General features: G+C 44.1%; 1 protein-coding gene across 1 annotated transcript in view; it reads left to right on the forward strand.

Moving 5' to 3' along the window:
• Positions 1-1,575: 1,575 nt before the first annotated feature.
• The window catches only part of GATSL2 (GATS protein like 2), a 103,071-nt gene continuing 91,102 nt past the window's right edge, over positions 1,576-13,544 (forward strand). Inside the window, exons 1-2 of the mRNA XM_019471296.1 lie at positions 1,576-1,794; positions 1,971-2,068. Of these exons, the coding sequence (XP_019326841.1) occupies positions 1,576-1,794; positions 1,971-2,068 (317 nt within the window). The remainder of the gene's footprint in view (positions 1,795-1,970; positions 2,069-13,544) is intronic.

Raw genomic sequence — 13,544 nt, forward strand, 5'->3', positions numbered from 1 at the left:
CCTGGTTCATCGGGCTGCCTTAGGGCATACCTAACTTCAAGCGCATGAGTCACTCCATTTAAAATTTATTAGCTAGGTATGCGATTAAGTAACTTGATAAACTGGGAATGCGAGTTGTAAGTAGGGATTGGGGGGCTGTTCCCCAACTCTCTCGTCTGGCCGTAACCCCTTCTGTGGTAGTGTAATTGCAAGATATGTTTGCTTCCAAGATTTACTAACAAACTTTTTCGAAGTTTGGCAGAAGAAAAGTCAAGCGATTCTTTTGAAGACAGGCTTGTGGGAGTCAAAGGTGATAAAACCAGAAAACTTCTTTTAAAAGCAACTCAGTTCTGTAGAGTGTCATTAAGAATAACTTTTTGTCCATGGCTGTCTGAACCATTTTAAGCATTTGATATACAGAGATTACAATTCCTTAAATGCTTTACAGAGATACTAACTTTCTGTAAGTGCTTATGATATTTCTCAAGACTTTTTCAACAAGATACATAAAGGAAATATTAAAAAATAATAAAATCAGTAATACTGTCTGCCTGCAAGCTTTGTAGCAAGGGAGTTTTTACAACCTGCTCGTGCCTGTGGCTATTTTCATTGTTGGATTCTTGAGTTTGAAAAAATGCAAAATATTAAAAAATAATAAAATCAGTAATACTGTCTGCCTGCAAGCTTTGTAGCAAGGGAGTTTTTACAACCTGCTCGTGCCTGTGGCTATTTTCATTGTTGGATTCTAGAGTTTGAAAAAATGCAAGATAGATGGTTTTAAACATTTTCACTCAGATCAACTATACATATGTCATCAAAACAATGGAATTAATTTTAAAATCTTGACTTTTTTTTAATAAAAACAGAGCTGTTCTTATTTATGTTCTAGTCTGAGCCTCTTTGGTTACGCATGCATCGTGTTTACCTTTCTTTTTCTGTTCAAGTGCCTAAAATACATATCCTTGAGCTTCATATGATTTGTTTTTATAACCTGGATTTTTAAGAAAAGCTCATATCACGAGATCAGTGACAGTAAAACAGATCAGCAATGCTGAATTTTATTCCAAGTGTAATCCCAAATAGTGTCATATATGCTTGACAGTTGAAAGTTGGAAAGCTAAAGAAAAGATACAGAAATTACTTTTTTTTTTTAAAGCTTGATAAGCGTCTAACTGTATCTTCAGCTGAAGAACAGGCTCAGATCTGACAAAGTGATTGAGCCTGTTTTGAGCCTGTATAGGGCTTCTCAGATGACTCTCAGCCACGGTTTTGGGTTTGGGTTGTACTTCTGAAAAGCAAGTCTGTACACATATTCCCAGTAAAGGGCAGCTTTGTTCAACATTGCCTCTTAGCACAGTTCTAACAGCTGATACTGACTTCACAAATATAATTGTATAGTGTCAATTGTGTTGGAGACAACATTTAAATGTAGACTTGTGCTTAGGGATCTGGATGGGAAACTCTTCTGGTTTAATGTTTAGCCATCTTTTGCCATCAGGTGAACATTCAGGTTGTAAAAGCTGGTTTGTTCTTTTAAGCAGAAGAAGGGTGGAATAAGTAGAAAAAACCAGCACAGCACAACGTGGACAAGTGCTGATGGCATCTGTTCGAACAGGCAGAGACTTGCCAGAGGACAAATGGAAAGAATGTGATGTAGTGGGCTTGTTGGATTTGCTTCTCCAGGTTGCTACGGTAAAGGATCTTGTTTTGATTATTGCTGTGTGGAATATGAGCATAAAAGATGTGCAGAAAGCTGACTCTGCTGGCTGGGCTCTTCTGGCTTCTGCTTGGTCGCGTCTAGCCTGGGTATGCAAGGTGAGTGCTGCACAGTAGCCAGGCAGAATCGGAGAAAACACTGCTCAGAGACCTCTCATAGCTGGCCAGCTATTTTAGGAGTGGTGTTACCACAAACTCTGAATAGAAATAGCTGTCAAAGGACCAGCAGCATTTCATTAAGAGTGGTTAAGCCACAGAACACCTGCGTGAGGTAGGTGTGGGCTGGATATTCCATTTTCAGCATCGACATACCCAGATATCCAAAAACCCCAGGAGGCTGGGCGCCAAGAAATAGGAAGACTGGCTTTAAAAGGTGAGTTTTATTTAAAAGTATTCAATGTGTGTTTCTTTCTCTGATTAGTATCCAGGCGTTCAGTTTAGATTTGTCTACAAACAAGCCTGAACCTATTTATTTTTTTTTTTATGTTTGGTCATACATAATCACATTATTCTAGGTGGAGATTTGGAGAAAAGATACCTGCTTTCTTAACCATGTTGCAATGAATGCAACTGCCCAGTATTATGCAGGAGACTAAAAGAGTGGAGTGGTTTGCTCCAAAGCTGCAGTACCTCAGCAGTTCCCAGCCTCTCTAGGTTTATGGTGATCATTCATCTGAATGTGATCCCATGCCTTTGCAGAAGAAAGTTCTCCATTGTCTCAAGCTGCATCCCACCCTCTTCCCCACTGCCCAGAAGACCTTGGTGTAAACTCTGGGTGTGCATATGTTTCTAAAGAAAACTGATATGGAGGCTTTGGATACCAGAGAAGGGTTGATTAATTGGCTTTGAGATAGGCATAATAAACATGTGGCTCTCATGTGATAGAGGTTTAAACTAAATACTCACGGCTGTATAAATGATAGCGCTCAGAAGACTTATGTGACATCGGAACATGAAGAGCTTTTATTTCTTGTCTCAAGCCAAGTGTTGACAAAGCCTGGAATTTCCTGCATGGGAGACTTGCAGGGATGTGACTTCTTGGTATGTGACCAATGTGTTGAGCAATAATTAGATTCAGTAACAAAGGGCATCTATTGGAAACTCTTCCTTGGAAGAACAGTGCCAGACCCTGGTTGATGAGCAGGAGGAACTAAAACAAAGAAGTAAATGAAGGAGAAAGTAGGTTCCTTTTTCCTCTTTTGCCTTTGAAGTAGCCATCCTTGCAAGTTTTGAGACTGTGCAGTTGAAGGATAATAACTGCTCCCGTTGTATTGGCTGGTGCTTGAATGGATAAATGACTGCACACCTTTGGATTACAAAAGATCAACAGTGCTCTCGGCAAGTAACTTCCATGAAATCCCTGTTTGAAGAGCTCCCAGGCTGAGCCTTGCAGATAAACTTTAAGCGCGGTGGACAGAGCTGCCCAGTGCTCAGCCTCTGTAAGTGCCACGTGCTGGGCTGGCTCCTCTGTGCTTTTGGCCAGCACCAGGATCTTGGCCAGCCAGTGGGCACGTGCATGCATGATACATGCACAGTTTTTTTTTCAGGGGGCCTTTGGAGCTGCTGAGGAACCTTCTCCCTTCTGTAACACTTACTTTCTTCTTCCTGACCTTGATCTTCACATTTCTTTCTTCCAGGAGGTTTCATACTGCAGTCACAGGAGGCTTGTTGTGCCTCAGCATAGGGAGAGCCATAATTTGCATCTCTTTGTAGCAGAGTGACTGATCTTTTCACCATGCCTTCCTCCTCCGAGCTGCGGTGCCGCTGTGTTACAGCGCTACGAAGCTTGTGTTCACTCAGTGTTTGCCAGGGGATGTGTGAGGAAATAGTGAGCGGGGAAAAAATAGAACCTAAGAGCTGCTGGAGTCACAGTGGTACTGAGATAAAATAAGCCGTGTTATCTAACTTAATACTTCGGGGTGGGAGGGGCGGAATGTGGGCCATCGTTGTGTGCTGGTAGTGTTTGATCATTCATGAGGCTTTACTTCATGGCCAAGTATTTCTTGAACAGACCCCCTGTGGCCAGCTAAAGCACAGAGTGTATCTCGGCGTGAAGGCAGCTGATGGATGGCTGCACGGCCAGGGCAGGCAGGATGGTTGGTTGATGAAGGCATTTTGTTTTGCAGTTGTTTTCCTTGTGACAGGCATTTATTTTAAAGTCACACTCAATCCTTCTGGCAGTTTCTGTGTCACATCCGAGACTTGTTGACTGTCCAGCGCATAGGACCTGAATCTTCTCCCTTGGGCTTGTTTGGTTCCTGTTACAGGTGGGAAACTCGAGACCCTGACCCAGTATGACTATAGGTCCCACGTTTTCCATGTGAGATGCCTAGCTGAAACACAGTTTGGGTATCAGAATGGCTCCCTGTCACAATTTCACACCCTGCAGGAGAGATTTAAGATGCATTTGAATTTTTATTATGTTATTTGTGAGCATATAAGCCAAATATTTCTTCTTTCCCACATCCTGCACTATACAAACTTCTTGTTGGTCTGTCTAAGGCAGCTTTGTGGTGATGCCAGGGACTGAAAGTCCTTGTTTTCTGACATCATATATTTAAAAAATTCTGCATAGGTACAGAGAACAGCTCTCTTCTCTCAAAAATGGACTGTTGTGTACGTGCCCTCTTAGCAGTCAAACCCTATGCAATGAAGCAGTGGCCCTGTAGCAAAGAACTGGGCTATTTACTGAATTGTTACAGTGTTTAATCAGCTTTCTATTTTGATGAGTATCTCATTGGCTTGTAAGATATCTTCTTTCAAGACACTTGCACTTGTGTTTTTTTGCTGTACCGCTCTCAAATGTGATAAGGAACTTCACAGGCCTGCACTGGGAGAGGTGGTCCCAGCCCTAAGGTGCTTACACAGATCACCGAGACCTCTCTTAGCATGCAGTTTTGACGAGGAGATAAATGTAATTCGGAAAGGCAATTTCCAAGAAAGTCTCATTTCCCAGAAAGTGTATTTGGAATATTTTTATAACATGGGCAGATTTTGAGGAAAAATTGTTATTCCTCAAGCTTTTTCTGAGTTTTCACTTGTTAGCTTATGCAAACAGGCCAGTTCAGACAGAGGAATAAAATCACCATTGCCCTTTACTTTGCTGAACTGAGCTACAAAAGGGGCTTAAAGAGCATTTTCATGTGCAATAATTTCCTTGATGTTCATGTCTCAAGTAAGTTAAGCCCTCAGTTCCTGACACAGGCACTTTTGACTTCCTGGGTTTGTTTGAAAGGCTCCACTTTGGGCCCAGGCACCACTGTGGGTGCAGGCGGGTACATGCACCCAGTGAGTCAGGGCAGTGGAGCCATGTTCTGCTCTTCGGTGGCTTCCCAGTCTGCTCCTTCGGCAGCACAAGTTTGCAGCTGGAAAAAACTGTGGATAAACAGCTAGCAGTGGTTAAATCCAGCAAAACTGCAGGATATACACTGCCAAGTGAGCTTAAACAGAGCCTAACTTCTGTTTTGTTCTTGCTGCTAAAGCAATACAGACAGTTTCCTACCAAAGCCCTTGCCAGGGCATATTGCATACGTAGATGCATCAAGCAAATCCCCTAAGTTTTAGGTGTTGTCAGAGTCATGGAAGTCTGTTTGCAGCTTTCAGCAAGCTTTCTTACAGCTCGGGGTGGTGGCTCGGATGAGGAGTGAGGTTAACGCAGGAATGTCCTTCCCCGTCCTGCGGCCCTGTGGTGATCGCTCTGCACTTGCAGCGTCATCCTCTGCTGCCTGGCTCCATCCCGAGTGGGGGGGTGTTACTCTCATGAGCTTATATTTGGGGACAAGGGTGGTCTTTACAAGCAGAAAGCCCTGAGAAGTTCCCTCAAGCATCGCTGCAGTGGAAGAGGGCTGGGGCTGGGGGAAAGGTGGCTGGCCCCCATCCCTGCCTCGAGTGGGTCAGGTCTCTGCTGCCAGGTGATCTGGCCTGAGGCTCTACCACTGGGTCTGGGAATCAGTGTGTTCAGCCTTTACTGTGATGCCTATGCTGGTTTTTTGGGGGGGGTTGTGGGAAATTTGTCAGTTCTTTTCTTTTTCTCCACATTATCAGATCAGAAGAGCTTTCACACCCGCGAACCTTTCACAAAAGGACAGTTTTTAATCAATAAACTTAACCATCTCTCCTCTCCAAAATACTTTTTGGTCAAGGAATTTCCTGCCTGCTGTAGTTTCATTGAAAGGGCTTTAAAAGGCCTGATGTCAGCGTGAGCCCTTACTCGTCGAGTCTGCGGTCAGGCAGCCCGTCTGCCGAAACTGGAGAATCAGGCGGGAAACTCTCTTGTTACCCACTGGAGCTAATCGATTAATTAGCAGGGGATGAAGTGCACCAAACAATCTGTTATGCCAGATGGATGCTTCAGTGTTAATTCATGTTCTCAAAATAACTGGACATAGATATGCTCGGCACTGTGGCCTAGATCCTGCTTTTGTTGCATTCAGCGGTGAAAATGTTGGCTTTAGTAATCCAAGTGCATATTTCTTCAGGAAAAATGTATTTTGGCATCAAATGGTAATAGTAAAAATCAAATGATTAAAAGCTGTCCAGAGCAATGGACTTTACCTTCTTAAACAGGCGTACATTAGTGCAAAAACTGAAGTTTTGCTTTTGTCTCCCTAGAGCATTCCTATTATCTGAATGCCAAGAAATGAGTAATTTGGGTTTTCTTTTTGCTTTTTCGTTCTTTTAAATAACTTTTGATGTATTTCCCTAAGGAAGTCTGAACTAAAGCATAGTGCTGGAAAAGTTAAGATGTACGTTGCTTTCTCTTTGAAGGCACCGTGAAGGAGACCGAAAGAAAAAAGCAATTAAGTTAAAAAAGTCATGGTGGTGGCTTATTCTACCACATTTATTTTTAAATGAAGGAGGCTTTTTGCAAATTTCCTTCCATATTTTTCTTCCATTCTTTCTTTTGTATTTTTTTTTCCCCTCCAGCTTTTCATAGCCAAAAGTTGGTGTGCCAGACATCCATTTCTTATGAACTGACTGTTGGAGAACCGCAGAAATCACTGACAATCTGTGGTCAGACTTCAGTGGGAAACTGGAGGCTTTTACTGCTCGCTGGAGGAAGAACGTGGCCCAACACCTCTGTGACACTGGGGGAGACTGCAAGTTAGAGTTTAGAGGAGCTCTGTGTCGTATCAATAGTTCATCCATGTTTTGTAAAAGGCAGTAGATTTGTTCTGTCACGCTCGTGCAAGGAGCCAGATATCTACTTAGGGTATTATTTGTAAAGCTGGAGAAAAGACAGGCCCTGGAGGAGGGAAGAAATTTGGTGTTTTTTCTGTTTGGTTTGTTTTTTTTTTTTTTTTTTAAATTGAAATTCAAAATATTGATGATGCATCTTACCAGTTTTTAATGCTGAAAAAAATCTCTATCATGACCTTTACCTGTGTCCAGATGCTTCTTGATAGTTATTTACAGGCTAAATTGTGCGATTAAAAAGCCAGTTCAAATCACTTTTCTTTTTGCTCCATTAGTATGCTTTAAAGTATTATTTAGTATGCACAGAGTGATATCACAAACTTTGGTTCTGTTTTCAGTGTTTAACCAAAACACTGAATTACTTTTACCTTTGTGATACTGTTAGGATTATTTCTAATTAAGTGAAGTGTTTTAACGTGCTCTAATTTGTTTTTCAGCAAATGTGTCTAACACTTGATAGAGAGGGGCTGGTTCTGGGAACAAGACGTGCTCCATCTTGCCTCATTTACCTGAGAGTTGGGTAAATACTCCCTGAGGACCTGGGAAGGAGAGGTTATTGATGAATTACCTCCTATTATAGCCATGTCCAGATCCCAGAATACTTGTGTGTGGACTGCAGGGAGGAGGCAACGTGTACAGGTTAAATGCTCTGATACTGAGTTGTGTTGTAGGAGCAGCTTATTCCCTCAATAAACACTGCAGAAAGAGGCTGAATCTGAGCAAGTCATTAGCTCAACTCATTCTTAGTCCCTGATGTACTTTCAGCCTACTTTTAAGGTTATACTCAAGCCTGAATATATATTTCCCTGAAAAAACATGCCATAAATAATAAACTATTTCTTCACCAAAACAACATTGCACAAGCAGTTCCGTACTTCTTAAAACAAGGCAACCAACGAACTTGTGAGGGGTCAAACCTACTGCAGAACAACCTGTACCTGGCTCTTTCTGCCAGGCTTGTGAAGTCTGGCGTGGCACAGAAGACTGGCCTGGGCCATACGGTGACCGAGTACCCTAAATGGGGTAATGTTCCAGTGTAAGGATGTCAGAGCAGAGAAATGGGACTTGGCCTTTTCATAACCAATCATTTTATGAAGAGTGCATGTGACCCCGTAGCGTGGGGAGGAATCGTAAGTTTTGTTAGCAAAATGCAGCTTTAGGGGACTTTAAGGGGGGATCCGTGACTCTCTACATGGTCTTAGCCTGAGTGTAGAAGATGGGGTAAAACTGTCTGCGGAGAGGCTTAATCCAAGGAGGTTTGAAGGTGCTGGAAAAAAGAGGCTACGCAGCAATGGACAAAAGTGTGGCAAAATCTGGGAAACTGAGACTGGACGTGTTAACCTAATCTGTGCCTTTGCAGTGGGATTCCCTTCCCCTTCAGAGTGAGAGTTAAGATTTGCAGAGAGCATGAACGTGTAGGGCAGAGCTGAGCCATAGCAAGGCACCTTGGTACTGAGACTTCACTCTTTCTTCATTACTCCCAAAAAACAGAGTTGGCTTTAGATTAATCTGACCCCCCTATCTCCTGCTTGCTGCAGGGTTCTCCTTTTCTTCTGTCCTTGTTCCTCTTGGCTTTTAATCTGTGTCCCAGTCTGATGGCAGTAAGGTATAGGGCTGAGATGTGCCTAGCATTCTTGCATCCCATGCATCGCTACAGACCAAGCGAGCATTGCTAAAATGAAGGTGGTGTGTGATGATGGGGTTTCTAAAATGGATGCCCTCAATTGTCTAGTTTACAAGCAACATTTCAGGGGAGGAGGAAAAGGGATAGGAATCTGTCTGTGAACAAGAATTTGCCATGTTGCTCTGCTCCCATTTTGGTTGCAAGTAGGAATTTTACCCTTATTTACTTAAGCTGCATTCAGGTACCCCTGAATATGACTCCTCTCCCTCTATGTCAGCCAAAGGTATTTAAGCAGAGTACACAACTAGGTGGTATCTTAATTTTATGCTTGGTAGCTTCCAAAAACTCAAAAGGGGCTAAGGAAAGTTTGTGTTTGTTGTTTGTTTTGAAGGGCAGGGTGAAGGGTAGATGAGAGATGTTGACCTTGTAAGTAATATTTAGAGAGGTAGGGTTAGAATTCATGTTTATAGCTACTCAATGCCAACTTGCTCAATAAAAACCCTGTTAGGTTTCCAAGAGTATCAGGAAACCCAAGGTAGTGTTGGGAGAGGGAAGGGAAGCCAGCTGCTTTTTATAGATCAGGTTGCAAGAAAACTTGGGTTACTGTGCAGTTGTATTTATTACTGGGGGACAGTGGGGTGGTGTTAAGTGCAAGCAGACAGATGCATCGCAGATGGTAGCTGGAAGTCTCTTTTAGTATGCAGACTAAATGAATGAGTGGCAGCTAGATCATTTTAAGAAATGATCACTTCCCTTTGCTATGGTGTTACATTCTCCGTCTTCCAGCCCAAGCAGTCTATGGCAGGAAGCGCTTACTTCTAGTAATGCTTAATGCGCAAAGCTTTAAAACAGTGTGTAGCCATCTGATCTGCTGCAATGCAAGACCTGCGAGCTGTTTACGGGAAAGCTGTCTGTCCTTAGGATCACAGAATAGTTTATGGTGCCCCTATCAGGGTATATTAGAGTGCAACTTTTGGAAGTGCACCAATAAATACAAATACTCTATTTGAGCCATAATCACTGCACTGTAGTAACACTGCTTAAATGTGTAACAACACATCTATGGGGGGGAGCATAGAATTACACAGTTCACTCGCTACACAGGTAGGAAAAATTGCTCTCCTTGTGTGTCTCCTCTATGGCTCAGCTGGGATTTATTGTCATAACTAAATAATTTTATACCAGCAAGTAGCCATTTTCTGCCATTGTAACTTTACATACTGGTTTGGAGGTGGAAAGGCAGCCCTGAGATCCCTGTGGATCCTGTCTTGCCTGTGTTTCCTTCCAGCACAGCAGGCAGAGTCCCCGGCATGGTCTGGAGCGCTGCATCCCCTCTGCTCCCAGCAGCAGCCCAGGGGATAGTGGCAGCCTCCATGACTGCTCTCCCAAGACCTGCCCACCAGCAGAAAGTGAGAAACTTCTAGTTTTTCCTGGGATGCGAACTTTGTCTCCCGTTATCTCCCCGTTTTCTTCATTTTTCCTTCCACAATAGTACATGTCCTTAGTGGAAACAAATCTGTGAGGGGTTGGAGGTGTCTCTGCAGCCTTCCTGGAGGGAGCAGCCTGCTTGGCACAAGGAGCATGTCAGGACTGAATGGAGACATAGTTGGTGCTGGCAGGAGTTGGACTTTGTCCTTGGGCTACAAACAGGGACTTGCAAGTGCTTCTGTAGGCTGCAAAGGGAGGCCTTGGGTTAGTCTTTGAGCTGGGACTTGGGCTCTGCTGTTCAGTTTCAGTACTGCCACTGCAGGTGCTTCACAGGTTTCAAGAGCAACAGCCCACCTTTGGGCAGCAAAACCCTTCTTGAAGCCAAGTATTGGCATTTCTGGCCCTAATTTCTCTGTCTCCTTTCCCTATCTGCAAAGCAGGATGAATGGTCTTCTATCTTCACCCTTTCCTGCTGTGTCTGTCTAGATAAGGTGCTAGCGATACAGTCACAGCTTTGTACAGGGGACGTGTGGGACACATCTCCCATTTTGCCAGGTTGTCATCCTCCAGCGCAGCCTTAGGGCATCAACAGCAAGCCAAGAACGCAGCTGACTTCAGGACCGGGTTCTCACAGTGCTGCTGTTGTTGCCTGGTTGGTTAGATTTGTTTGTGTGTTTTCCCCTTCTTTCTAATTATGCTGATATTTACTACTCAACAGCTGTAGTCTGGGAAGGAAAGTGGTGAGTGACAGCTCTGCAGCTGACAAACCGCCTTGTGCCTTGGCTGCTTGTCAGCAAAGGGCCGTTGCCGGCTGGGGTAGAGCTGTGCAGCAGTTGACCAGAAGGTTGTTTGGAGTTACCCACTAGGTAGCCCTCTAAAAGTACTCCTAAAAAAACCCCAAAAACAACAAAACCCAACGAATTTTCCTGGTTTCTGTGGCAGGAACTACCTGGCAAATGACTCAGAATTTGTCAGGAGGGCTTATCTGAGGAATGGGATCTGCTGTAGTGAAAATCTCCCCCAAAATGAACAGGTTTTGGGGTAGATTATACTATCCTGACTCCTGGTCCTGGATCGCCTGTTGTGTGTCAGTCTGCGTTTCATTGTTTTCCCACATCTGTTTCTGAGGATTTCTGGATGTGCTGGTTTCACAGCACCCTTCCTGCTACGTGTCCAGTCTGGGGGAGCATCTGGAAACGTTTCTTACCCAGAGTCGTCCATCCCCTGAAGCCCAGCTCCAGTGTGATACTGGCACTAAAAGGGGCCTGGATTGAGTGATGAAATGGTCTTTTGGACCTTAAACTATAAATTTCAGAGTTCACGTAATGATTTGCCACTCTTCTGATTCTGCAGTAAAGCCTGTTTTATGTTTTAAAGCAGATCCATGCTCTCATGACTCTGTTTTCAGGGGTCACTGTCCTAATTCAGGAGCTCTTAAATTTGCTTGATAGCTGTTTCCAATTTCCATTTCCAGTAGCGGGAGTGCAGAGGCATGGCAGGAGCATTACACTCTCTATGGAGCAGATACGGGAGTGAAGTGGTGGGATGCCTGAGCTGAGCACAGACATGGCATCTAGATTAATGTCAAACTTGGCTCTGATCTGGGCTCTGGAAGTTGGTTTTACCTGCTTCCATCTGTGAAGATGAAAGTGATGAAGTTAATGACAATTTACACCTGTTTGCTTCAGGGAGATGTGAAGATCTGCTTGTAAAATACGTTTGCAGACGATGCATGTCCTGAATTGTGAAGTATCGGGCAGTTATGTGAAATAGGCTGTTGAAAAGCCTGGTGAGCGATGCCGGATGCTGCATCGTTCTGTATGGCTGTTTGAGGTGTCGGCCTTCAGAGCCCCGTTTTTCCCTGGCAGCATTAGGCACGAATTATCCCCTGCTCTGGTGATTGCAGGCTCTTTGCCAACATAGAGCTTTGTACCGAAATCTTTGGGCCGGCATACAGTAATTGGTTGTGTTTTAACTTCTTCCCTTTCTTTAAACAGGACTTCAAATGCTACAGCTTTGCCGCAGGGGTATAATTACATAAGCCATAGAAATGTACTTCAGTGACCAGTCAAATGACTTTGTTTTTGCCAGTACTTTAAGCTTGCTGTTTATTAAGCTGTTGAAGGAATATAATTGAAATTCATTGGGGAGTTTAATTTTATCAAGCCCACTATAACTGCATGCTTTTGCTTTGTGTCTGTGTGTGTTTGGGTTTGCCTATAAAAGCCTTGTTTGCTTTCATAAAGGAATTGGCACAAAAGTGCAGCGGTGTAAGGAACCAACCCCTGCCCCATGCTGGTTAGGGTGCAAAAGTATTGACATAAACATGCGCAGAAGTGGCCTGTAAGTATTTCAGTTCGTAGAAAAGTTTTATATTTTTATTAATTTTGCTGCAGTCTTCTGCCTTATTCTATTTTTGAGCATAAAAAGACACCAGAGGTCTAATATAGCCAAGAAGGTTTTAATGGCTGCTCTGAGGATGCTCCTGCAGCACTGGCTGGTGCTGGGAGATGTTTGCTGCCCTGCAGCACTGCGCTACAGCCCTGTCAGGCCTTACGGTCAGCAAGAAACTCTCTTGGTTTGTCCCCCTTTAGGGCTTTTCAGCTCTGTATTGCGTAGTTCCCAAATGAGGAGCTTGCCTTCTGGCCATGTAGGTGTCAGCTTGATCTGGGGTCTGCCCACAGTTTGGTGCATGGGGCTCAGCAGAAACCAGTGCTTGGTCCCCTACTATATCCCCCTTTCCTGCACCGCGTGTCTGTCCGTGTCTGCCATGAGACCCTACACTCACTGTGTGTCCCAAGTCAGCCCCTGCGGTTTGCCTGTTCTTCCCACATGTAAGTTGTGAGGTCTGATGATGCTTTCTGGCACTCCGAAATTGGGAGGGAGGAGTCATGGGACTTGCACTTCTTCAGATGTGGCGGGCCGCCTCCACTGGGATTTCTATAACAAGCAAATCCGGGGAGGAGTTAAGGCATCACTTGTCTGATCTCCAGACATGAAATAGCAGGAACCTTCTCCACCAGCTCCTGCTCTGCGGAAAATACTGCCTTGACATTAAAGCCTGAATGGAAATCTGCCATCTGTCATTTTGTGGCTGTCCCGGCTTTTAGGTGTTGTGGCTGTTCTGCCATCCAGGAAATTGGTGTGCTGATCATGCATGCTGCCTTGTCGTACCGCCGCTAAATATGTAATCACTGCTATCCCCATGGAAACGCAAGAACTTTTTTTTTCTGTGCATGATAGTGCCTAGTCTGGATTTTGATGCTTTGGCAGTGTTATTCCTTAAACCAGTGACTTTAGCTGTGAAAGGTGAGCACGTGGGCAAGTGCCTGGTTACGGTGATCTGGGCAGTAGCTCTTGCTTTGGGTTCTTTCGCTAATGGGGTTCAGGTATGTCCTGGTTTCGGCAGGGATAGAGTTAATTTCCTTTCTAGTAGCTGGTACGGTGTTTTGGATTTAGGATGAAAACAAAGTTGATAATGCACCGATGTTTTAGTTGTTGCTAGGTAATGCTTACACTAGCCAAGGACTTTTTAGTTTTCCATGCTCTACCGACTGAGAAGGCTGGAGGTGCACAAGAAGCTGGGAGGGGGCACAGCCAA

Source organism: Aptenodytes forsteri, unplaced genomic scaffold (genome assembly GCF_000699145.1).
Source record: "Aptenodytes forsteri isolate BGI_AS27 unplaced genomic scaffold, ASM69914v1 Scaffold209, whole genome shotgun sequence".
In the NCBI taxonomy this organism is placed as follows: Eukaryota; Metazoa; Chordata; class Aves; order Sphenisciformes; family Spheniscidae; genus Aptenodytes; species Aptenodytes forsteri.